At 37.3% G+C, this 26694-nt stretch overlaps 1 protein-coding gene across 26 annotated transcripts in view; it reads right to left on the reverse strand.

Annotated features, from left to right (window-relative positions):
- Nrxn1 (neurexin 1) overlaps positions 1–26694 on the reverse strand; it is a 1203268-nt gene that overhangs the window by 751789 nt on the left and 424785 nt on the right. For 14 of the 26 annotated variants that reach the window (XM_055619661.1, XM_055619760.1, XM_055619722.1 and 11 more), the window contains 3 exons: positions 15049–15350; positions 12973–12996; positions 11796–11957 (listed from right to left, as the gene is read on the reverse strand). In XM_055619661.1, coding sequence (XP_055475636.1) covers positions 11796–11957; positions 12973–12996; positions 15049–15350 — 488 coding nt within the window. The remainder of the gene's footprint in view (positions 1–11795; positions 11958–12972; positions 12997–15048; positions 15351–26694) is intronic. The other 12 variants (XM_055619802.1, XM_055619732.1, XM_055619703.1 and 9 more) reach the window with 1 other exon arrangement.

Raw genomic sequence — 26694 nt, forward strand, 5'->3', positions numbered from 1 at the left:
TTCTGATCACTCCCTCCTAGCTGGGCTGTCTTGTCTGGTCCCAGTGGAAGAGGATGCACTTAGTCCTGATGTGACTGGGTGTGCTGACAGATTGGTACGGGGAAGAGGATGGAAGGGTAGAATTGGAAGAAGAGGAGGGAGGGGTTTGCATTTTGGATGTAAAGTGAATAAATAAAAAAAATTAATAATAAAAAGAAAGCATACTTCTAAGTTTTACATATTAGGTATGTAGCCTTAATAACATTAAAATAAGGTTTGATTTCCCACTTAATGTAATTTCTTATCAGGATGGTTAAATGGGAAAAATATTAACCTAGATGATATAATAAAACCTCAGAAATTGATTGATAGTGTGGACAACCTTCATATTTGTCAGAATCGGGGTAAAATGAATCTCAGTGTTATGTACTATTAAGAATTGGGATGCATTGGAAAGACTCTAGCTAGCAGTGTTTTCAAAGCAAAGACTCATGACCAAACCTTTGGCAGAGTACAGGGAATCATAAGAAAGAAGGGGAGTTAGTCTGATGAGGAAAGGATAGGAGCTCCACAAGGACCAAAGATATCTGGGCACAGGCTCTTTTCTGAGACTGACATGCAACCAAGGACCATGTATGAATGTAACCTAGAACCTCTGCTCAGATGTAGCCTGTGGTAGCTCAGTAACCAATTGTTTTCCCATAGTGAGGGGAACAAGGACTATTTCTATGAGGAACTCAATGACTGGCTCTTTGGCCTCCCCACCCCCCAAGGGAGGAGCAGTCCTGTTAGGCCACAGAGGAGAGCTTTGCAGCCAGTCCTGAAGATACCTGATAAAACAGGATCAGATGAATGGGGAGGAGGTCCCCCCTATCAGTGGACTTGGCAAGGGGCACGGTGGAGATGAGGGAAGGAGGGAGGGACTGGGAGGGACTGAGGGATCGGGACACGGCTGGGGTACAGAGTTAATAAAATGTAAGTGATAAGAAAAAAATAAAATACAAAAAAAAAAAAAAAAGAATTGGGATGCATTTGGAAGTGCATTCCCAGCACCAAAAGAATCTTAAGATGGTAACAATGAGATAATAAATAGTGAATAGGGTCATTCTTTGTGTGGGGTCCTTTGTGTGACTGTATTTCGTCATATGAGCAGATACGGTCTACAGTATGGCTCTAGGCAATGTTCACCACATTACTGAAATGTCATTGCAGTTGACATAGTACTGTGATGTACAGTGTCTTGTAGGCTGCTCTTAGTGCTTCAGACATAACCACATCCAACATTTTAGACTTCAATACTTTTTTTCATAATATTTCACCATTATGGAAGTCCAGAAGCTTTAAATATCTTATCTAGGATCAAATTTGCCATGCTGTCTTTGCCGATTGGTTTTGAACTCAGCTCTGTTTCATTATATCTTCCTTAACTAATTTAATATAATTAATTTTCCATAGTAGGATATTTTTGTACTCATTAGTTCAAAATTAGAACCTAAGGCTCAGAAAAGATGAATATACTTAAATGATAATGTAGTATTTATGACCTGGATCAGATCTGTGTGTCAACTCAATTGTTCTAAGCCTCTAACCATACCATATCCCTAACCACAGCACACTCCAAATCATCATATACCCCCAGTTACCCCATAGTCCCCTGAAACCAGTAATTAGCCTATAACTCTAATCATCCATACCCCGAATAACTCTGTATTTCTGGATCTTAAAACAAAACAAAACAAAAAAAATCCTAGTTTAGAACCAAAAAACACATGTGCAGTTGATGAGCTAAGCATCAGAGCCATCATTCCTCTGTATAGAGAATATTTATTTATTCAACAAAGATGAGGATACCATTATTCTATTATTCAAAATCACATGCTTCTCAATAACAGAATTATCTTCCTTTTAAAGTAATTGCTTTAGTTTAAAACTGTTTCAATAATGATGATTTCCCAGGAGGTCGGGGGAGACACCAATTACAGTACACACAAATAATTTGCTTCTAAGCATAAACACTTTGATCTAGAGATACAAAGAGAAGGGTACATCACCCATCCTATAATAAAAAGTAAGGAGATAGCTCACTCAGGATGATCTTTTCCCACCATTTACCTGCAAATTTCATGATTTCCTTGTTTTTAATTGCTGAGTAGTATTCCACTGTGTAGATGTACCACAATTTCTGCATCCATTCCTCAACAGAGGAACATCTAGGTTGTTTCCAGCTTCTGTCTATTACAAATAAAGCTGCTACAAACATGGTTGAGCAAATGTCCTTATTGTGTACTTGAGCATTTTTTGGATATAAGTCTAGGAGTGGTATACCTGGATCTTGAGGAAGTGCTATTTCTAGTTGTCTGAGAAAGTGCCTGATTGACTTCCAGAGTGGTTGTACAAATTTACATTCCCACCAGCAGTGGAGGAGGGTTCCCCTTTTTCCACAACCTCTCCAGCATGTGTCACTTGAGTTATTGATCTTAGCCATTCTGATGGGTGTAAGGTGAAATTTCGGGGCCATTTTGATTTGAATTTCCCTGATGACTAAAAGATCATCCTGAGTGAGCTATCCCAGAAGCAGAAAGACACACATGGTATATACTCACTCATATAGACATATAGTATATGATAACCCTACTAAAATCTGTACACCTAAAGAAACTAATCAAGAGGGAGAAATCTGGCTAAAATGCTCAATCCCCATCCAGAAATGCAAAGAGGTTGAACATTAGAAGGAGGAGAAAACAGGGAACAAGTTAGGAGCCTGCCACAGAGGGCCTCTGAAAGGCTCTTCCCTGCAGACTATCAATGCAGATGCTGAGACTTATGGCCAACCTTTGGGCAGAGTGCATGGAATATAATGAAAGAAGTGGGAAACAGTAAGATGTGGAGAGGACAAGAGCTCCACAAGGAGAGCAACAGAACCAAAAAATCTGAGCACAGGTATCTTCCCTGAGACTGATACTCCAACCAAGTAGCATGCATGGAGATAACCTAGAATCCCTGCACAGATGTAGCCCATGGTACTTCAGTCTCCGAGTAGGTTCCATAGTAATGGGAACTGGGACTGTCTCTGACATGAACTGATTGGCCTGCTCTTTGATCACCTCCCCCTGGGGGGGAGCAACCTTACCAGGCCACAGAGGAAGACAATGCAGCCACTCCTGATGAGACCTAATAGACTAGGATCAAAAGGAAGGAAAAAAAGACCTCCCCTATCAGTGGACTTGGGGAGTGGCATGTGTGGAGAAGGGAAAGGAAGGGAGGGGTTGGGAGGGGAGGAGGGAGGGAGTTATAGGGGGAATACAAAGTGAATAAAGTGTAACTAATAAAAAAAAATTAAAAAGTAAGGAGGAATGTAAAATACTTTGTTTTAGAAGAAGTTCAGATTTCTCCCTTAATGTGAGTCAACCTTGATAAAGCTATAAACTTGCATTTAAGCACAAAGTTTGTCATCCTATTGATTGCATCATGCCACTTAAGCCCTCGTGTCATGTGAGCTTCCTGTTAGGTGCAAATTCTGGTAGTAGAACTAATCCACTTTTATTTATGAATTCCATATAACACCACTACTATTGTGCAGCTGTGCAAGGAGTGTAACACAGACCTACCCTCTTTTCTTTGAGGTCATCACTAATTTCCTTGGGCACTGTAAATCACAGCTTCGCTATATTTCTATGGTGACTTGCCTAGCCTCATTATGGAGCTTGTTTTATAATTTTGCTCTGTTGGCTTTCTGTATGGGTTCCTGTGTGAATAGTCTTTCTTTATATATCTGTTGTCAATCCCCAGAACAAAGATTGGCGCATGACAGATACTGATTTAAACAGCAGGTAAAGGTGTTTGAGGTCATTGCTGAAGACCTGAGTTCACCTCCAAAGACTCATAAAACTCATAAAAAGGAGGAGAACTCCCTCCTGTAAGCTCTCCTCTGAGAACTACAAATGGATGTGACATGTTCACACTAAGAATATGAATGTAAATTTTTAAAAAATGAAATTGGATCCACTCATTTAAATATCGCTCTTTTAGGAAAAGGGCCAATTTAAACAGAACACACTACTCAGTGGGAGATGAAATCAACAGTCAGTGCTCAGTCTTAGCCACTGCTCATTCCTGGTTTCTGCTGGGCTGAAAAATGTCATATTCTATAAAATGTATCAAGTTCTTGAATTAAAATGTCATTGAGCCCCCTACAAGACCAGGTTATGGTAGCTTGTTATTTGAAAGCACTACAATTCATTATGCCAACTGCTGATATAGTTCCAGGCTATGGGGCATCTGTTGAAAATGATGGGAAATAAAAATCTGTGGCTCCCAGAAAGGGAGTTGCTGTGTTAAAAAAGCTGAATTCCAGGCAAGAATTCACCAGATGCTTTGTGGACTAAAGGAGTGAGTTTCTGTTCCTTGGGGACCTGAGCAGATGGGACTCCCTGAGCCCAGTCTCATAGAGAGGGTCTATGGCAGGATGCCTGGTTTCTGCCCCAATTGTTTCCTGTCCTCATCCTCTAGGCCAACATTCCAGCAAAATGCTTCATGGACGTCTAGAAAACACATCCAAATGTGTTTCCTGTACATTTTTCTTAGTATCTTTGGCTGCATAATCCAGAGACCTATGGCAAGCCTTATTAGCCATGTAAGGCCTTCAATGAAGAAGGCATATGGCCACTGGAGTAGGAGAGTACTTTTGCTGCTGCTCACCCTATGTCTCTCTTCTCCTGCAAATCTAGGCTGCCCTTTGCTTTCTTCCCTACAAAATTCACATGGCTTTTATTTCATCTAATGCCAAGTTTATAAAACCCCGGGATTGAAAGAAAAAAAAAAACACATGAAAAAACTGGATTATGGAAAAAAAAAACACAGAATTGCAACTGAGGGAAAGGATCCTGTGGCTGGGTCCCTTGGGTTCTAACTTTAGCTATTTAGCAATTAGATTCTGTTAGGTCAGCCCTCTAACATAAAAACTCACTGTGTCTTACTTAGGCTGATAGAGACAGTATATTAGTGTGTAAATACTTTCACATCTGAGTGTCATCACTGAATACAAGAAGCACCAAAAAAAGTGTGTTCTTCTGTTTAATTTCATTTGATAATGTCACTACTAAAGAAAACTATCAGAACCATTTTTTTCTCATAAATGCTGGTGTGTAAGGAATAATGAATATCAAATGGTTACATTCAGTTTTACTACCTTATTTTGAAAGCAAATTATAGTTTTATGTCTCCCTTGTGCCTTCAGAAACATATCAGGTAGGAAACTCATGAGATATTATAAATAGAATATCAAATAAAAATTTAAGTGCTTTATGTAGGACTGTCTTTGCTCTACAACTTTATGGCTCACTTAATCCTCATATGTAGTTGTAGGAAATCATGGTACATAAGAATTTGTCGGGATGTCAGTTCTGATGACTAAGCAGGGAAACATAATTTCGATTATAAAATTCTTATTTTTATAAAAATTCCTTAAATAGTGAAAAGAAAAGAATTTGTAAAGTTCAAACATTGGCTATAGTAAAAAAAAAATAAATAAAAGTGTTATGTTCTGTGCTTAAAATTACATGGAGAAAACCTGGTTTTAGATCTGTGAATATGGTGCAGGCCAATTTTGTTACCCTCTGAGCTAAAGCAGACTGAGTCAGTAAACTGAGTCTCATTTCTTGGAAAGCATCCCAAAGTCGCTAGAGTCATCTTTTATTCTCAGATAGATGGGCATGGAAGGAGGTTAGCCTGAATACACACTACAGTTATTGTGAGAAGACACCTCATCCATGAACTCACTCGTTCCAGCTGAAACACCAAAATGACATCCTGTGAGCAACTGATCTTACGTGGGAACCTTTGCTATGGAAAGGAGTCTGTAGCTATGATGACAGTCAGTACATCAGCCAGGCCAAGCATGAATGTCTTCTAATCTTTCTCTATATTTTCCTAGAAGCAATTAATCTTGCATACATTAGCAACACATCTTTAAAAAGGTCCTTTGACATATATTATCCAAATTAACAGAATATTAACAAAAATCACATGGGAAAAGGTTACATAGAAATATGTGATATGTATGAGAAAATTCTAGGAAAAAGTAGAGATGCAAGAGCAACCATTCCCTGCAGAGTCAGGGAAACACATGTGAAGATCAGTATAAGTTAACTATAAAATACTCCCAGTCAATGCAGAGAATAAGCACAGACTGAGAGAGGGTGCCTACAAGGTGGGACCCTCCTTGCACCGATTTGTTGAGATTGACGTCACTGAACATTCACTTATTCTCCAAGTTCCTGCCAATTCAACTTCTCCAAGAGGACATAAAAAGAACCTTATATAAGAATAGGAGAAATGTCCTAAGATGCAAAAATCTATGATGATTTTTCTTCTTGTATGTAGTGGTGTCCACTTCTATGCAGGAAGGCACTAGAAGGAAAGAATTAGATCAGCTGGGCTGACCATGGACAGGTATAGAATTCACAAATTTAGGATATGCTCCATGTTCAAAAGAAGGAAGAACCAAGGGGTCTCTGTATAAAAGAAACACTTCCCTCCAAGTCCTCGGAGTGGTACAGTGTGAGATCAAGGGTGTGGTCTCTGCAATAGCAAACACACACACACACACACACACACACACACACACACACACACACTCATAACCCCATCCCTCATTAAGGAATTGACCATTTTCTTTTTTTACACAGTGAAGGGAAATTCTTGTATGAAATAGGATATATCCTGAGACTAACCCACCTTAGATTCTCTTACAGATTTCTAGTGATAAACGTCTCTATGTGTAATTAAAGGCTGAGCTGACCTAATTAGGTTGATGAAATTTTCAGTAGGGATTTAATTCCCTCTAGCATTTCACTCAATTTTTTCCTCTCAAGAATCTTTCCTCAGGCTCATTCCAAGCTGTTCTTAGAGGCAGCATTTTAAATTACCTCACACAGGCACAGTCTCCACTGCAGCAACTGATTAGAAAATCTCCAGCAGGCACATACATCTGAAAACACACTTCAGATAAAGCCTTCTAAGGTGTTTTATTCACACACACAATCCTTTTCACCTTCTTTAGTTTCTTTTCCTAACTATGCTAAATAATATCCACCCTGCAGGAGAGAAACAGGTGTTTCAGAGTGATTTGTGGACACAAAGAAATTAAGAAGAGCAAAATAAAGGAGTTAAGGACAGATAGGGTTAATAGGAAAAGCATCAGTAAACATTGGATGCCTTACTATCCAAGCCCTCATGGTCAAATTATTAGAGTAAGACATGTATTACTGAGATTTTCATCCATCTCTTGCGGCTGAACAGCCGCCTCTAATGAGCACTTTTGGACTACACTACAGTACTTGTATTCAGGAAAAAAAGATAGCTGGGTGGTGCTGGGAGTTCCTAGAAGGGCTTCAAACCTCTCATTCACATGCCAAGTCCTTCTTCTTATGGGTTCTCAAACCTTCTCCTGTTTGTATACCCTTTAATAGAATGATAAAAAATTATTAGGAAATATATTTCAGCTTTTAAATGATGCTTCCAAAAATGTAACAAATGTAAGTTAGCACTCCTGCCAAAGAAAAACTTATGGGGTTTTTTGCTATAGTAACATTTCGAAGTGTATTTCCCAAGGGCTATGTCTGATTTTATAAGAATGAGCTGTGTATAATGCTAACTCATTGTTTACAATTTCCTTTTGCCTTTCCTAAAACAAGTCTATGAAAGTCATTTTCTCCAAAGCTTTTTCAATTGTTGTGACAAAATTTAAATATTGCACAGACATTATTTTCTCTTCAGCCTGTTCAATATTTCTTATCATTATAAGCAGACTAGTGTTTTATACACCATTATTTTATTTGAAATTCTATGATCACTTTAACCAATTTACTTTCTTACTAGGCCCTAGTGGCTGAAAGTGCTGTCATGTCTCACTTATTATCATGACTATCACAAAAGTGCCAAGATGTCACTAAAGAAAATTAAAATGTATATTGCTTCAATATGATGAAAAATTTCTTTTTAACTTTAATTTTCATAAAACAAAGATATAAATTGGTAAATGTATTAGGCCATCTCTAGTTTTATAAGTATAATAGATCACAATGAGACCATCATCCTCAAATCAGATATGTTATTTCTCTTAATGTTGAGTTTGTTATTTGTCTTAATGTTATGCCTTCTTTGTTCCACAGACTGCCTCCTCTATATCTGCTTCTCTACTTTCAAAACAATGAGACTTAGAAAATGATAGGATTCTTCCTACCACAAGTGATCTATATGGCTTCACACTTGGTGCCTGAGATCCTTCTACAAGAGTGACTATCATACGGGGTACTATGTACTGGATTGAAAATAAAAAATGTAATAAGTAAATAATTGGAGTAGTAATTAAGGCATTAGCATTTACAATGCTATAGGCTAGGAAGTCTAAGCCAATGTTTAAAAAAAAAGAACAAACAAGAGAATAAAAATTGGCATATTCCTCTCTATTCACATACTCTATAAAGCTGATCTTCCTAAAGAAAGATGATTTAGCTCAAAGTCTATGGTGCCTTTTCACTATTACCTTTCAGAAACAGGAAAAACAGGCTGTTATGAAAGATGATTCAGATGTGGATGAAAGAAAGCTATGAAGTATCAAAAGCCCTCCAAGGAAAGGTTTGTAATTGATAAGTTGATTGTGTTCAAAACCCTCCAACCTCTAGTGTGTTGGAAGGAAAAAGTGAAACACACTACACAGGCTGCAAAGCCTCACAGCACTTGTTTGAAACAAATTCCCCAGGATGTGGAAAGCAGAAAGGTGGGCCATGCCCACTTATCAAACAGGGAAGGTTTGTTTGTAAAGTCTACAGAAAACAAGGAGAGGGTGAATCTACTTTTACACACTGACTGGGTTCTAGCTAAGGGACACTTGAAAGACCATGTGCCTTTATTTTTTACTTTTTTTTCTTTAGTCATATTGTTTTTGATTGTACTGTTAATGCAAAAAGACGAATGTTGAGATCTGTCAATGTATGAGCATTTAAACACTAGATATGTGAGTCTGAAGAACTGCTTAAGTTGAAAACATTTCAGCTGAAGGGAGTCCACTACAGCTTCCATATGTAAAAATGTGTTTGTTCGCTAGAGAACTGGCAGAATGCCATGTCTCAGTACCTCAGACATCCTCATTTTTCATAGGATGCTCTTTTTTTTTTCTTTCCATTTTTATTTTAATTTTAGTTCATTACATTTTATTCACTTTGTATCCCCGCATGGCCCCTTCCCCTCCCAATCACGCCCTCCCTCCCCCTTCTACACACATGCCCCTCCCCAAGTCCACTGATAGGGGAGTTCTTCCTCTCCTTCCTTCTGATCCTAGTCTATCAGGTCTCATCAGGAGTAGCTGCATTGTCTTCCTCTGTGGCCTGGTAAGGTTGCTCCCCCCCAGGGGGAGGTGATCAAAGAGCAGGCCAATCAGTTCATGTCAGAGACAGTCCCTGTTCCCATTACTATGGAACCCACTCAGAGACTGAACTGCCATGGGCAACATCTGTGTAGAGGTTCTAGTTTATCTTCATCAATGGTACACCTAAAGAAACTAATCAAGAAGGAGGACTCTGATTAAATGTTCAAACCCCACACACCAAGGCAAAAAGGATGAACATCAGAAGAAGGAGAAACAGGGAACAGTATAGGAGCCTGCCACAGAGGGCCTCCGAAAGGCTCTACCCTGCAGGGTATCAAAGCAGATGCTGAGACGTATGGCCAACCTTTGGGCAGAGTGCAGGGAATTTCATAAAAGAAGTAGGAAATAATAAGACCTGGAGAGGACAGGAGCTCCCCAAGCAGAGCAACAGAACCAAAAAATCTGGGCACAGGGGTCTTTTCTGAGACTGATACTCCAACCATAGGATGTTCTTTAGCTAGATTTGCATTCCTGCTAATGATCCTCAGATTCTGAACCTTTATCCAATTTAGCATTATCTCATTCTTTATAGATAAAGCATGGTCTATAGCTGGTTGCATAATGGAAAGGAACACCACACCTTGGTGTGAGTAATTGTTTTAAGAATAAAACAATTTGTGAAATAAAAGTATGCAATGACTGTCTCTTCCTAATCTGGACTATGTTTTCTATTTCCTGCCTGTCCAAATCATTCTGAATCCAGGTTCCACTTATTTGCCTTGGCCACTGGAACTTACACTTGGCTCAGCCTCTTTTCAAGTCACTGAGCAGAATGCCCACACATTCTAATACTCCATTATACGTTTTTAAACTTGCTTCTGCTTTTAATGAAATTGAGAGTTTACGTATATAATCTTCAGTGTCAGTGGCCTAATAAACACTTCTTCTAGGACATGATGAATTATAGTAATTACCATCAGAGAGGACTGGAATATTAAGCTTCATGGTTGAATACCTAAGTGTCGTGGTTCTTTTCACACCTAACATACTTGTTCTGAATTTCAGGCTTTTTGTTTGAAAACTGAAGACATTAAAACCACAACCTATATGGTGAGGGTCAATGGACAGCTTTAGGATAGTGCTAAACACAAAGTTCTTTGAAATTTTTAATACTGTTTTCATCATAATGATAATTACTATTTTGTTAGTTTGTTATTACCTATGGACCTTAAAACAGACCCTACAGCATGTTCTACACTTTCAGAGTGTAATATTCACTCTCTGAGAGACAATCCCCCTCATTTCAACATACAGACCTATTTTGCCTTTGAAAAACTGCTTGTACTTTTTATAACAGTTCTGAGTTCCTCCTTGGGGCTGTTTCTCTTTGTGTGTCTCTATTTGCCTCTGTTGCTCTGTCTCTTTTTCTCTCTCTCTCTCACATACACACCAATAAACACAAACTCATACACACTGGGAAAGAGCTACAATACTTGGAAGAGAATGATGACTTAGCCTTTAAAAGTGATTTTTTTTTTACTATTGATTAAAAGATAAAAAATAAAATAATTCAATCAAGTTTATATACTTATATTTCCTTTAGAACAAAAGAAATTATAGCACTGTTGGGCAGGAGCAATTGTTGTGTCTAAATAACTAGTAAGTTGATAATATTCCACTTTAAGTTTTAGGAGTTTACATTGAGTCATTGCCAGAATGCAACAAGGGGAGAACTTTAGGATCCAATAATCAGAAAAAAAATTATAAATAGATTTTCAAAGCTAACTCTTATGGGATATAAAATTAAAATCAAGGTCTTCCAGATTTTTCCCCACAAATTGTAATCTTATAAAAATTTATAGCAGACACTGACAGGTGAGAATGGAGGATGATATTGCTCTCCTAAGCTCTGATTTTGCTCAAGTAAATATCATGTCAACTTACCAGGTCAAAAAGGACACAGTTCTTCCATTTTCAGGACACAAAATATAGCAACAAAACTAGTTCATTATGCACTTTCATTTTTGTTTTCTGTTTTGGTTTTATTAATGTATGTTGTGTCCTTTCTTTTTGTAGCCTGCATTTTGTTTTGTTTTTCTTTAACTCTCGCACAAGTCACCACAGTATACATAATACCCCAGACAGTTAGATGGACATAAGCAATTTGCCCTTAGTACAAGTTTAGACCCAAATCTCTTTTTGTTTGATGTCCTCCTATAGCTGAGAGAAAGCTGCCCACGAAAATGCACACTGTGAGAAGCAGAGCTCCGTTCATCAGCATGGTGTGAGAGCTGCCTTTTACCCTCACTCTGCATAAACAACACAGGGCTGGATTTAAGGTTGTTCCATTCATTCTGCAAACATCAGATCTTCGGTAAACGAGCTCTCTGTCTGGATCTGTAAAGATGAGCCTATGAGTTAAGAATGGTTCCATGACAGCGATATTTACCTCTTTGAGACAGCCCATAAAGTTGTTACTGACTGGTGACCCTGGAAGGTCGGCTGTGCTGGGACTGCCTCCAACATAGAAAAAGTCATCAGAGCCCAGCATGGTGTAATCTTCTTGCGTGTAGCCCGTTGTGGTAAGAATCCCATCCACTGATATTGTCACCTAGATAACAAAGCACAGGGAAAGGACACGCTATACTCAGACCTACATGCTGTAATCCTGGGATATGCCTGTTTTGTGTTTTGTTTTATCTTAGTTTTTGTTTTGCATTTTTTTTTTCTGTTTGTTTGGTTTTCAGTTTTAGCCCTATGGCGGAACCCATTTTCATGTCTGTTTGAGGTTTATTCTTGGATTCTATTCAGCTAGCCCTGAGAGATCTAAACTAGTTAGAGCGTTAAGTGATCATTGAACTAGTGTCAGCATCATCCCTGCTGCAACTCAAAAGTTATTTAGCAGACACAAAAATGGTGTTAGTAAAATGCCTCCTGGGTTAGTTTTGCTGGTGTACATATTAGTAAAGTTTAGTTGTCTGTTATTCACTAATCACAACGTGCACCTTGTCAACAGAAAAGGCACAAGCTATTTCCAGCAACATCACTATTTGCACTATTGAGCAGCAACTGTTGAGCATGCAAGTGCCTGAGGCATGCTGAGGGAAGACGAGGCGCAAAACAACCAGTGAAGCAGCACTTGGGTGCGCATGCAGGAGATACAGAACGTTCAGAAAGTAAAGGAAAGAAGACGGGGAGAACCAAAGGAGAAAGATAACTGCTTAGTGATGACGTAAAGATGAGTGAGTGTGGCATCTCCAACATTCCCAAACCACTTTCCATGCCATGCATCATGAATGGTTAGAGACTGGCTGAGCCTGCGGTCACTCGGGCCAGCCACCATTTTCTTATCTCGTGTTAACCACAGCTGGATGCAAAAAAACGTTCGAAACGTTAACGATGCCCCTACAGGTGAGTTCGAAAACAGAAGTTGACAGGAACAGGTAAAAAAATAAGAAAGTCAACAACAGATGAAAAGAAGGAGGTCAAGGTAAGCAGAAGAGTACCAACCGCAGTTCCTCTTTTGTTAATGATGTCTACAGTTAAAAGAAAGAAAGAAAACACACGGCAAACCCAAAATAAGAAACAATTAGAATGATATCTACCGAACAATGTAGTTTGTTTACCATAGCGTGTCCAATGCCTGAGTGCTTTGTGGAGAAGGGGGGAGAAAGGAAATTAAAAACTGTGAACAGAATAACGATCGTTACTTAAAAAATATGATGGTCTCTACCATGTTAGTACATTTTTTGATTCAGGTAACGGTTAGTAGAATGAAACATTCCATGAATGACATGTTAGTTATTAAGCATGTTAGTAACATAGAAAAAGGGCAAAAAAATTTTACAAGAAAAAAGCAGACTAACAAATAGGCCTCCCACAGAGGAGATAGTCTTTTCCTGCCCTTGTTCATCTCTTGCCACTAGACAGAAACAGACACATGGCAATGTTCCCTTTGTCTTCCTGAGGACAACTGAGAGCCATTACATCTGCAAGGAATTCAAAGGCCTGCAGCCTATCAGCTGGCCATTGTCACCCTAGGCCCATCATAGTCCCCCCTCCACACCCACACCCAGCCCCAGGAAATTAGTAGGAATCAGTTGGCATTGCCCTAGTACTCAATTTTACAGCATACAAGGACTCCTCCTCAACTCCAAAACTTCCTTCGGTCATATTGATGGACTTTAGGGTCACAGTATACTGCAATGAAACAGAGCAAAGATCCTGACACACAGAATGAGTAGAATGGACTTGTTTGTAATCTGTCCTGCCACACATGCACCCTGGCTGCACAAACTTCTGTTTTCTTGGAGTTATTAATTCTTAACTTGTTTTGTAACCTGAGCAAAGGCAAATCTAGAAAGTGGGCTCCTCAAGACCCACCCTTCCTTCTGTGCTCATCTCAAATAAGCCTCCAGTATCTTAGTGAGTATATGAGAGAAAAAAAAATGAAAACAGAAAACTAAAGAGACAGACTTACAGGAAATCCATTGTCTATCACCACACTGACTAGGGGAGGCCCCTCTCAAAGCATTGGGAAGGCATGTGATCCTCCCATAGAGAAGCCTCTGAAGACTCTCAGAAACTTTAAATTTTGCTTGTCTGCCTCAATGAGACTAAATCTCAAAACCTAAGATTCTTTTTTGATTCTCTAGCTGAGGTAGCTGAAGCCTCTCAGAATCAGGAAGGAAATGGTTAGTTAACAGCTCAGAAAGAGAGGGCCATTTTAGTAATGGGAAACCAGAGACAATCAATCGGTCATTCTGCAACTGTTCAGAGAAACAACAAATACGTTAAGGATATTAGTTTGAGGTTAGCATTTACCATTCAAAAATTAGTCACTGTCAACACTTAAGAAAACGATACACTAACAATACATAATTTCATATAATCAAAACTCATAATGATCAAAATATGAGAACAATCAAACATGCTTTAGGCATATACTGTAATGTGTCTCATTTAAACATACAGTATATGTAAACCCATAGATTCAGTAAAAAGTAGGTGGTTTTCTGGCATATAGACTTGTGTAAGAATTTAAATATGTACATATATACGTTCCAATAGAAGCGGGCACCTAGAGGATGAAGTGACTTTCCATATCATTTGTAGTTTAAGTTAAAATTCCTGTGCTAAATCAGAAGCACCTTCATAAACAAAAACTTCAGAATATAGGTTAAAACAAGGCCAAACTTTTCTCCCTAGGGACATTTTATGTTCCCATTTTGGGGTTGGGAAGAGGAGGAAATAGAGATTGATGCAATCTCAAGTTACTAAAAAAAAAAAAAAAAAATCTTTTTTTTTAACTACAAAAAGGAACTGTGATTTAATGACTCAAATGTGCATGCTTCCAAATGACTGCTATGAAAACTGTACTTTTAAATCAAACAAAAAATCAAAACCACAACTAAATCACACAGATTACAGGAAGGGCAGGTTGCAGGGATATCCTGGCAGCCCTCTGGAAAATAGTCATATGTCACTGTATTAAAATAATAGCCTTTGGGTCCCCAGAACTTTCTAGATATGCCCCTGCTCAAGTATGGCAGGAAGATTCATTTCAGAAGAAAGAGCTAATCTGAGGAGCCCTGTATCATGGGGTTAGGGTTCTCAAGTATCACACACACAGCTCTAGGTACCACAGGCACAGCTGTGGTGAGAAACAAAGGCAGTTACTGTCTTATCCACTGCGTGGTTACCTGACGCAGATTCCTGGTGACTTTCACATCATGCCAGGCATTATCATTAAACTTTCCGTTCACGGGCTCCACTAGCGCTTCAAAGGCCCCTGATCCCAAATTAATGACCAGAGAGACAGCTCCATTTTTCAAGGCAAGATTGACATAGTCAGCTGATTTCCCTGTGTGAAGCATCAGTCCATTCCTCTGAAGAGTTTTAAAGGATAGAGTTATTTCGTCGCTGCTGCTTTGAATGGGGTTTTGAGACAAGTCGTAGCAGAAGTATTCAGATCCCTTGAACGTGGCAATATACTCTTCTTTTCCTAGAGAAAAACAGATATATATGTGTGTAAGTCAGTAAGTACACACTACTCATCAGTAGACCTTAATAAAGTTAACAACTAACGGCCACTGCTTAGCAAACATTTGAGACAAAGCCCTGTCAAAGACTCAGAATCCTTTTAATAAACCACTTCAGGTTGGGTCATCAACTACAGTAGGTAAGTAACATTCTTGAAAATAATTTTTTTCAAAAAATTAATTTTTAAGTATCACCATAAGAGCTCTGATCAGACAAAGCAGCTCTGTATTATCTTTAGTGCATGAATCAGGTACCATAAATGCATATTAAATGGGTCCTGTTTGCTGACAACAATGACTTTCAATGTTTGCAACATTTGTACCGCCCAACTGAGGAATTAGTTTTCAGGGAGATAGTTATATTAAAAGATCTTTTTCAATGATGATCCAAATATTTTCATCACTGAAAGACCATACAATAGTTTTTTGTTGTTGTTGTTGGAAGTGCTTTGTTCATTTGTTTGTTTTTGTTTTTGTTTTTGTAAGAGGGAAAAGGAGGAAAGAAGGGATTTGATCACAGAGTATATCAATCTCCTACAGAGTGTGTGTATACTCCCTCCCTTGTGGAGAGAGTAGTTATAAAAAAAAATCTGATGAAGTCATCTGGGTGGCTGACTCATTCCCTTACCAAGCAGATGGTAGTGCTGGCTGCAATGAGAATGGTAAAAGTTCCACAATAACATCATAGGAGCAGCATGCAAATAAAGTCTCAACGTTCTGAGCATAGCTCAGTCTTTGGTATATTTAGAAGTTTCAGTGTGGATCCCACCACATGACAGACAGATCAAAAAGAAATGTGACCATTTGGAGAGAGCAGCCTTCTTCCAGCAGTAAAGGAAGGTAACCAAAGGAAGATGTAAGTCTAACGTGCCCCTGACTTCCTACACAATGACGTTCATATGCCGAAACACATGCAAACAAAAAAAAAACAATGATAACAAAAAAGTCCTAAAGAAATAAAAATGAAAAGCAACAAAAGAGGCCTTTTGCTAGAAATCAGCTTGTGATAAACTATATTTAGAGGATTATAAGTACTATCAAAGAAAGAAACAACAAACAAAAAACTGTTTTGTTGTTTTTGCTGGTAATATACCTTGAAGCATTCAGAAATCAGAAATTTTACTCTTCCCCTGGCAAAAGATTTTTTTTCTCCTCTGTTCTGATTTTCGGTTTTGTTTGAGACAATCACTATGGAAGTCAGGCTGGCCTCCAGCCACAGTATTCCTGCCTTAGCCATCTGAGCAGTAGAATTATAGATATATGCCAAAAAACCTACCAAGGCAATGGCTTCTCAGGACTACTATGATTTGCTAGTTTAACTCAAGCCATAGACTGGCTCAGAGCTCATTTCAAGGTTTCAGCTCCTTAAAGCCAGATGACCTGACTTTTTTGAAGCAGCTACTCATTGGTAGACCACTTCACTATTCCTGTCAAAATCCTCAGTGACGACTGCAAATAATTGCTGACATCTAGCATGCATGGAAAACAGACCAAATTATAAGTAAGAGTCACAGGAAAGACAACCTAATTCATATTAAGAAGTTGCTTTATTACCTACATTTAAAAGCACCTCCCAAGCGTTAGAGCTAGTACTGTTTTTTAATAATATGCAATGAATCATTCCTATGTCAGAATGATTAGAGTAAAAATATCTGAGTCTCTTAAGTTTGACTTTGACAACTGTTTCAATAAAATATGTGTTTAGATTTTGCTTTGACCATTTGGTATCTGTCATTTAAGAAAATGATGAACCTTTTAAAACTTTCAGTGTCTGAAATGATTAGTGAAACTGATCCTTCTGGGCTGCTGAGAGTCTACAGGAAAAGAGAGGGCATCTCTCTGCTGATGCTGGTAACTGGCACACACCTTTGACTCCCCAGCGGAATAAATGTGGCAAATATTCTAAGACCCACAGCACATTTGATTTTGGAAAGGAAAATACTCTCTTTAAGATCAGAACCAGGGCAGGGATTAACAACAACTCCATTAAGTACCATGCTGAAAGTCACAGCTAGTACTGAGAACAAGAAAAGCATGTGAACATGATAAAGAATACAACTGAGGACAATAATGGCTTATTAACGAATCATTGTTGTGTGATTTAACAAACAAAATAATCCATGGAAGTGTTTTGGTGTTTAGTGATATATCTTAGAAAGACCACAGAGTTCTACATAAGCCTTAGAAATACTGTTTTAATAAATTTAATGAAATCTATAAATTCAATAAAACCTCAACAATTCCAAAAGGATTTTTAAATTAATGTAAAAAAAGTTGATTTTACAAATTCTACAGAAAAAACAAAGTATCCCAAATAGCCAAGATACAAATGAGAATGAGATGTGGCAACTTGCCTATGCAGTAGTAGAAGAAATTTAAGATAAGTAAGGACACAAAGTACAAGAAATTAAATAAAAATCTAAGAAAATATATTCATTTCATATCAATTACAAATAATTACAATATAGCACCCAGCACACTCTCCAACAAATCAATACTAAAAGACAAATAATAGAGAAAATGAGCAGAATAAATGAACAGCTTCCCCAATAACCATATAAATAATATAAATGGATATTTTCATTGGAATAAATATGGAGAAATCAACTTATATACAAATATCACTTCACAACCAACAAATTGATAAAAAAACAAGGAATAAAAACCACCAAAATTTGACAAAGTTATTGATGGCTATATTATCTATAACTATATTAACATTATTTTATTAATTAACTCTTATTTAATTTATTGATACTTAATATTTTAATTAATTAATTAATTCTTATACACTATTAATGAGAAGGTGAGAGAGGAAAACTGAAGAACTGCAACAACTCTCGCTGACACTACGATCCCATGGGAATTCCAGATTTTGAACTATACTTTTCTGAAGTAAACCTGCTAATATTTTATAGTCTCACTTATCAGTCTGCCTAAGTCTTTGCATGGGAGATGCTTTAGAGGCACTCCTTCTAATTCCACCCTTCCATTGTACATTACTAAGAAAATAAAATCTATAGCATCTGAATGACTGTCCGTGTTTAAGGTACACAGTAGCAGAAGGCTAGTGCCTACAACCTCAGTCACTGTATGATAATGCTAGGTCACTGGTGAAAAGGAGTGTTGAGTAGCATTTGGAGGTGACAGAAAATCACAGTAATAGGTTTGTGAAAGTGTCTTAGTAATGAGAGTTAATTGTTTGAGAATGAGGGAAGCATATGTCAGATTCTATGTAAGTACCTCAATATTGTTCTCACACTTTAAGAGGCAATTCCATTTCACATCTTTTTGACTTCACATCTTTGTGAGGTATCCAACAGCAAAGAGAATATATAACCTCAGGTTTGGTTATCTATACACTATATAATATAATACAGATAAATCTAGGAGCAATAATACAAAGCAAAACCAACAGTAATGGAAAAGCCAGACACAAAAGGCAGTGGGCTTCTAATTCTATGCATAAAAAGATTTAAAGCAAGAAAAAGTAGCTTTCTCTGTTATTATAAATTAGGACAATAGCAGCCCTTAGTAGAGTTCACAAGGGTCTGCTTCTAATTAGGGTATTGGTTGTAGTATGCTGACAGAGCAAAAATTCAGTTAATTGTGTTTATGATTGTACAGTTTGTGGTATGTGTTTTCAACATAAATTTAAATCATCTGGATGACTGAGCAGAAGTTAAATTATCCTAACCAAATATTTTCTCCTTGGAGTTAGAGAGAATTGGTTCATCAGTTAAAAGAGTTTGCTAATCTTCCCAGGGACCTGGGTTTGGTTTCCAGCACCCCATTAGACAGCTCACAACCATCTCTAACTACAGATTCAGGGGCTAAAACATCCCATTCCAGTATCTGAGGGCACCTACACACAGACAGTACATAGAAAAAAAACTCAGACACAGAAATAAAACTGAATGAAAATTAAATATAAAACATTTTCTTTATTAAAAGAGTGATATAAAAATGTTGCACATATTAATGGTAAAATTATTAATGAAAACTAAAACAATAGTAATAGTAATATTTTAATAGTTACATTTAAAAATACCTTTTAGTAAATACTAATAAACATAATTTTTTCTTCATAACAAGCACATTAAGTTTAGCAAAGAGTTTAGTATGCATAATATAATAGCGTTAACTGATTGTTGTCAAGATGAAGACAAACTACTGTTAATTACAGATATGTTATAGGTCAAGGCCCAGAGTTTTAAAAACAAGCCAATTAGAAGAGCAGAACATTTATCTAAGAGCTTTGTTATTTTGCTTTATGTTACTATAAACTTGAAAGGGGTGTCCTAAAAGAGTCTCATTGGATTTGAATCCTATACTATATTTTAAAAATTGGGATGAAAATAAATAATCCTTGGTCTTCTACTTTCCTGAAAGAAAGTTCAACAGAAGAATCACAATTCTATATGTTCTTGGTAGTCTGACTTGTACAAAGTTAAATTTGGTGAAATAAACCTGAGTTCTCATGTAAGCCACCCAAACAAATCTGTGATAGTAACAGGAACAATGGCTTCTTAGCTATAGCATGTTAAAACAACAGACTCTATTCCCTGCTGAAAACTAAGACAATGAGCTAAAGACATGAATAAGACACTAAGAAACTGTGTTCTTGCTAGTGCCAAGGAGGCAAGTAACTCTGGGCTTCAGCACTGGTCAGCCAGACTGTTCTAAGAACTCTATACAGGAGATGGAATGGCTGAGTATTTCCAGAATGATAAAATGCTTCTATATTAAATCCCAAAATATGTTTTAAACTTTCCAAATAAGGCCTTGGGGATAGGATAGTATCTTCACATATTAGAGATCACATCTTTAGACAATTAACATCATTTCAATGTGATAAAGACTCTTTTTTGATTACCTATAAAGAAATTTATCTTTTAGAAAAGCCTTACAGATAAGTCACATATTTAGCTGGGTGGTAGGTCCAGCATATGGATCCTTTTCAATACACAAATAAATAAATAAATAAATAAATAAATAAATAAATAAATAAACAAACAACTAAATAAATAGATAGATAAATAAATAAATAAATAAATAAATAAATTATTCAACTACATAAGAGGGACAAAAAAGTTGTATGACTTCCCAAGTCTCAATAAAATTTTCTCAAGACAATATTACTTTTTATTTCCTGCATGGGGCATAATCTAATTAATTTGATTACAATCATAATTAAGATCTCTCTGAACCTTACTAAATTAAAAAATCTCCAAGCAAAGTATATGGCATTTTAAGAGCAATAATGAACAGAGCAAACCCCTACCACCCACACTTGTTCAAAGACTAGTCAAACCAATTTCCTTTCTCTATACTATTTCTCTGGATTATTTTGTTTTCATATGTAATCCTTATTTGCATAAATTTGTAAGGCTTTACCATAGACATGCAATTCTAAGATTTCATTCATTACAAATCAGAAACCTAAATCAATAAGTTATAAAACACCTACATACAAGTTTGAGTTAAAGACCTGCTTCATTTGTTTCTCTCCTTCAGAAGTACACAAGACTACCATAGCAAAAGTACCCTTGACTGAACAAAGACAATTACTTGTAGTTTATATTATTAAATTAAATGAGATCAATTGTCTCAGACAATAAAAATAAAATAAAATACAACCTAGAAATCTTTGCCTCTTGAAATTCATGTCCAGATATATTTGGTCCTTGTGGAGCTCCTATCCTTTCCACATCATACTAACTCCCCCTTCTTTCATATGAATCCCTGCACTCTGCTGAAGGTTTGGTTATGAGTCTTAGAATCTGCTTTGATACACTGCTAGGTAGAGTCTTTCAGGGGCCATCTGCGGTAGGCTCCTGTCCTGTTACTTGTTTTCTCCTACGTCCAATGCACATCCCATTTGTCTTTCTAACTGAGGATTGATCATCTTATCCTGGGTCCTCTTTCTTGTTTATCTTCCTTAGGTGTATAGATTTCATTACGTTTATCATCTTATAACACTATGTGTGAGTATATACCATGTGTGTCTTTCTCCTTCTGGGATACCTCATTCAGAATGATCTTCTCTAGATCCCACCATTTGCCTGCAAATTTCACGATTTCCTCATTTATGATTGCTGAGTAGTATTCCATTGTGTAAAAGTACCACAATTTCTGTATCCATTCCTCCATTGAGGGACATGAGGGTTGTTTCCAGGTTCTGGCCATTACAAATAAAGCTGCTACAAACATGGTTGAGCAAATGTCTTTGTTGTGTACTTGAGCAAATTTTGGGTATATGCCTAGGAGTGGTATAGGACCATGTATGGATATAACCTAGAACCTCTGCTCAGATGAAGCCCGTGGTAGCTCAGTAACCAATTGGTTTCCCATAGTGAGGGGAACAAGGGCTATTTCTGACAGGAACTCACTGGCCGGCTCTATGAGCTCCTCCCTTTCCCAAGGGAGGAGCAGTCCTGCTAGGCCACAGAGGAGGACTTTGCAGCCAGTCCTGAAGATACCTGATAAAACAGGGTCAGATGAAAGGGGAGGAGGTCCTCCCCAATCAGTGGACTTGGAAAGGGGCAGGGAGGAGATGAGGGAATGAGGGAGGGGTTGAGAGGGAATGAGGGAGCGGGATACAGCTGGGATACAGAGTTAATAAATGGTAACTAATAAATAAATAAACTAAAAAAAATTCATGTCCAATTAAATCTTCAGTTACTAAATAAGCTAATAGAAAGTAAATCATTTTATTTGTTATATGTTATATGTCTATATATGCTGAGTGAGACTCATAACCAAACCTTGGACAGAGTGCAGGGAATCATTTGAAAGAAGGGGGAGTTAGAAAGACCTGGAGAGGACAGGAGCTCCACAAGGACCAAATATATCTGGGTACAGGGGTCTTTTATGAGACTGAACCTCCAACCAAGGACCATGCATGGATATAACCTAGAACCCCTGCTCGGATGTAGCTCATTATCCAAGTGGGTACCCTAGTAAGGAGAACAGGGACTGTTTCTGACATGAACTCAGTGGATGGCTCTTTACTCTCCCCCCCCCCCCCCCCCCAGGGAGGAGCAGCTCTGCTAGGCCACAGAGGAGGACATTGCAGCCAGTCCTGATGAGACCTGATAAGCTAGGTTCAGATGGAAGGGGAGGAGAACCTCCCATATCATTGGACTTGGAGCAGGGCAAGGAGGAGACAAGGGAGGGAGGATGGTATTGGGAGAGAATGAGAGAGGGGGCTACAACTGGGATACGAAGTAAACAAACTGTAATTAACATAAAAAATAAAACAATGCAAGAAATAAAAAAAGATAATGGAAATGAGAAAGTGGCTTACAGCAAAACCAGTTTAAGCTAGAGAACTTGGTATGCAGAATATCTTTTATTTTAAATAAAGAATAAGAATAGACCATGGAAATTTGTGGTAAGATTTTGATTTTAAGATATGGGAAAACGTATTGTATCCAAAGGTGACATATGCAAAGCATCTAGTGCTGAATGTTTTAGTAAGATTAACTGTCATTATTTATTTTACCATTACATATTTGATACCAGTAGTAGGAGGCAATATCCTAGGTATTAAAAATGTACCAATAAAAAGGCCCCAGGGCCTCCATTCTCATCAAACTAGCAAGGAGGAGATGAGTTAAAGAGTACCATATTTGATATTTATAAAATTGGTCTGGGAGTGACTGTGACTTAGACATTTAAATGGAGCCTCCAGTGCTGAGGAACTGCTTGGGGTACTCTTTCCACGTCAATCCACTGTATCTCTTTTTTCTAACCCTCACAAAACCTATCACTTATGGCTGTTGGATAACTGGAGACCAGAAAGCATCCTTTGAGTAACACTGGTGTCTGTGAAAAGTGCAAACTTACAACACCTATTACCTCATATTTCTTTTCCCTCTAGTGACCTACCCTTTGGTGCTTAGGTGAGAAGTAGGGGATTGGACAATGGACCAGAAATAACTTATGATAGTTTTGTTATCTTCCAGTAAATGTTACAGCAGAAAGCTGGATATGTGGGGACTTCTGTTTATAAAGGAGTCTATTTAGATTCTTGTTTTCAGAATTTCCAAACACTTATGAAAATAATATCCACTGAATATGCTTTGGCACGCATAACATCAAGCCTGGTATTTTGGTAGACAATTAATTACTGAGACTATTATAGATCGTTATTACTACCAAAGTAATCACTTTGATTTAAAAGACTGCTGAATAGTTTTCAAAAACAAGCTTTTACCAGATCTTTTATTACCCTGAATATCACTATGACAACAAAAAATTTAAAAACATTTCAGTCAATTAGGGTTCAAGTCCAAAATGATTAGAAATATTAAATAGAAGAAAGGAAAGGAAACACCATGGCGATTTTTCTCTGGTTGAATGTACCTGAATGGTGTACGAATTTGTCATTTTTGCATTTTATTTATCTACTTTTTTATGTTCTCAAGAGAAACCATTGAACTGAGAATGAGATTTGAACACTGGTTTCTCCTAGGCCCCCTTCAGCTTTGTGCTTGCTCCCCCTGTGCTCCCTGAGTCTCATTTTCCTTACTAATATGTCAACTTGCATGGACTAAGCGATCACTGGGGTTTCTTTGCATTCTAAAACACTATGGCTATGCAGGCTCTTGATTTATTGAGCCACTGTTCTTTCAATTTGTTCAATAAACATTTACTGAGGCCGAACCATGTGCCCACAGTATTGCTTTCCTGCTGATAAAATCGTGTAACATGCCAGGGGTAAAATGTCTTTCTGATGGATGTTGCACTTAATAGAATCTTCCAAAGCAACCTCTAACCCCACACACTTTTGAAGCTAGCTTTTCTCTTATTTGATGAGGATATAAAATTCAGAAAAGACAATACAGAGAGGTATTCTTTTTAAACATAAAATTTATGTTTGAGTCATTTGTCTTTCTTAGCTCAGATTGAATACCTACAATGGGTTTTACTGAGGTTCCAGAAGAATAAATGTGATGGTTATTTTATTCTCCTAATATGAGGTACTTCCTCATACAAATGGAACTTTTATAAAATGTGATATATTTGCAAAAAATAGTAATATTACTTGATATAAGTTTAAATGAATAAAGTTGTGGTTATAAATGCTTCTACAATAAAATTATACAAGGATCAGTTGATCTAGTTTCCTTGTACTCTGGGTTCAGTTCTTTATATTTATATTTATATTCTCTATATATTTCTTTATATATATTTCAAACATTTTCAGATGTTTGAAAAATGAGCATCTGTCTGAATAACAATGACATGATTATCATTTTAATCTGTGAGTGTCTCTCCAAGCCCAAGTTTCATAGTTAGAATGATCATAGTTAGAATGAACACATACAGTACCTCTTATCCAAGTTTCTCCATGTCATTTGGGAACCTTTATCCTAAGTTCTTCCAAGGATGCGTTTCTCTGTTTCAATCATCTTCTACTTCTAGCTTAAGTATAAATATTCTGACTCAATTATCTGGATTTCTGAGCTGTCTCACAGAATAAACTGTGTTATTAAACCACTACATCTTGGAAAAGAAATACACTCTAGTAAACTCAAGCTCTCTATAGAAGAAATTCTGGTATCCTCTGTTGTAAGTATACTTAAAAAAAAAACCCTCTTTTATTTACATTTCTTATGTTTTCTCCCTACTCCACCCTTCTATCCCTTCCATCACTCCAACACAGGGTAGGAGGAAGGGTTAGTGGACAAGGGGGCACAATTCTTTCTTAGCTGCTTCGTGCTGATCAAGGTCGTCGTGTTCCTTGGAGCCACTCCAATCCTTGTTTTGGGAGATCTCCATCTTCTTTTTTTACAACAACAACTAGGAGCATCAAGGTAGAAGCAGGAACAGCATTGTTCTTTCTTACACTCCACACTCCCTGGGCTCTGAATTACTCTTTTCAGAGTCCTCAGGTTTAAACTATCCACAGCTGGCAAAGAAATCTTCTCAGAGCCAACAAGAGGCAAATAGTCTGCTGCTGTGAACTATTTGAATAAGTCCCACACCTGGGACAAAACAAAAATATGTTTATAGGAACAACACTCTGTAATTGTATCAGTCACGTGACCTGGCTCTAGTAAATTTCAATATTAAGTTATAAATGATACCTTTCAAATTATCAATTCCCCAAAAGGAAATTTTGATTACGTCAATTTGCAATGTGTCTAATATGGGATCAATCTTCTGTGGTTGAAATAGTGTGAAGGGGCAGATTATAAAACACACACAATTGGGTGCTCACTGTGAAAGATGCCCTACTCAATCATTAGAGTCTGGCATTGTCAGCAAGTTAATTTTATAACATAATATTAGGAATAACATAACAATTGTTTTTCAGATATCAAATGGTCAGCCCTGAAAACATACATACAAGTGACATTGTACAGACTGAGAAGGTTATATTAAAGAATATATGTGTTATATTATTACATATAGAATATATGTGCATATATATACTTTTATTAATATGTAATAAGAATGAAAAAGAGGCCTTGAATTTGAACAAGTGCAAGGAGGGTTTATGGGAGAGTCTGGAGGAAGAAAATTGGAGAGAGAAACATTGTAATTGTATTATAATCTCAAAAATAAAAGAATACAAAAAAATCATTTCCCTGGGATGTAAACACTATTACCATTACCCTTTAAGTTTTATCTGTAAAATAATTTTTAGATCTCAAGAACAAATGAAATAGTGAACATCAGCTGATTTCAGCTAATTTTTCTGGAACTGTGAAACATATTAGAAATCTAATTGTGTTATGGAATTGTAAATATTATCATGGGCCTTGGAAAAGGAAGGCTCATAAATTGAGAAAATGTTTCTCAGGTTATCTGTAACTGGGTACAAGCTGGGTTTCTTGACTAGTTGCTCTTGCAGCAAGAAGATTCTTAAAACTAACTCAGAACATACCAGAAATCTGTATGCTGCACTGCATCTTCTTGTTCCAGTTTCATAATATTAAGATAAAGTTCCTAATTCCCCCTTTCAGTGGACCAGGGGAGGGGGATGGAAGGAAGAGGAAGTGTGGGACCAGGGGAATTTGAGGGAGGGGGCTTCAACTGGGATATATAATGAATAAAGTGCAAAGAAAAAATTAAAATTAAAAAAAAAGATAGAGCTCCTAATGGTTAACTGTTATATTTTTCTTTTATGGTAAATTCTATGATGGATTTAGCTTTCTAAGCAGCAAAGAAACCTCACCACAACATATACCTTCCTTTTAGTGAGCACTGGAGAATCAAAGCATGGAAAGTTTAGTTTACAAACTTGTAAAGTTGAATGTCAGTCCAGAATGATGGGCATCAACATAGGTCCTT

Source organism: Psammomys obesus, unplaced genomic scaffold (genome assembly GCF_907164565.1).
Source record: "Psammomys obesus unplaced genomic scaffold, mPsaObe1.curated_primary_1811, whole genome shotgun sequence".
Classification (NCBI taxonomy): Eukaryota; Metazoa; Chordata; class Mammalia; order Rodentia; family Muridae; genus Psammomys; species Psammomys obesus.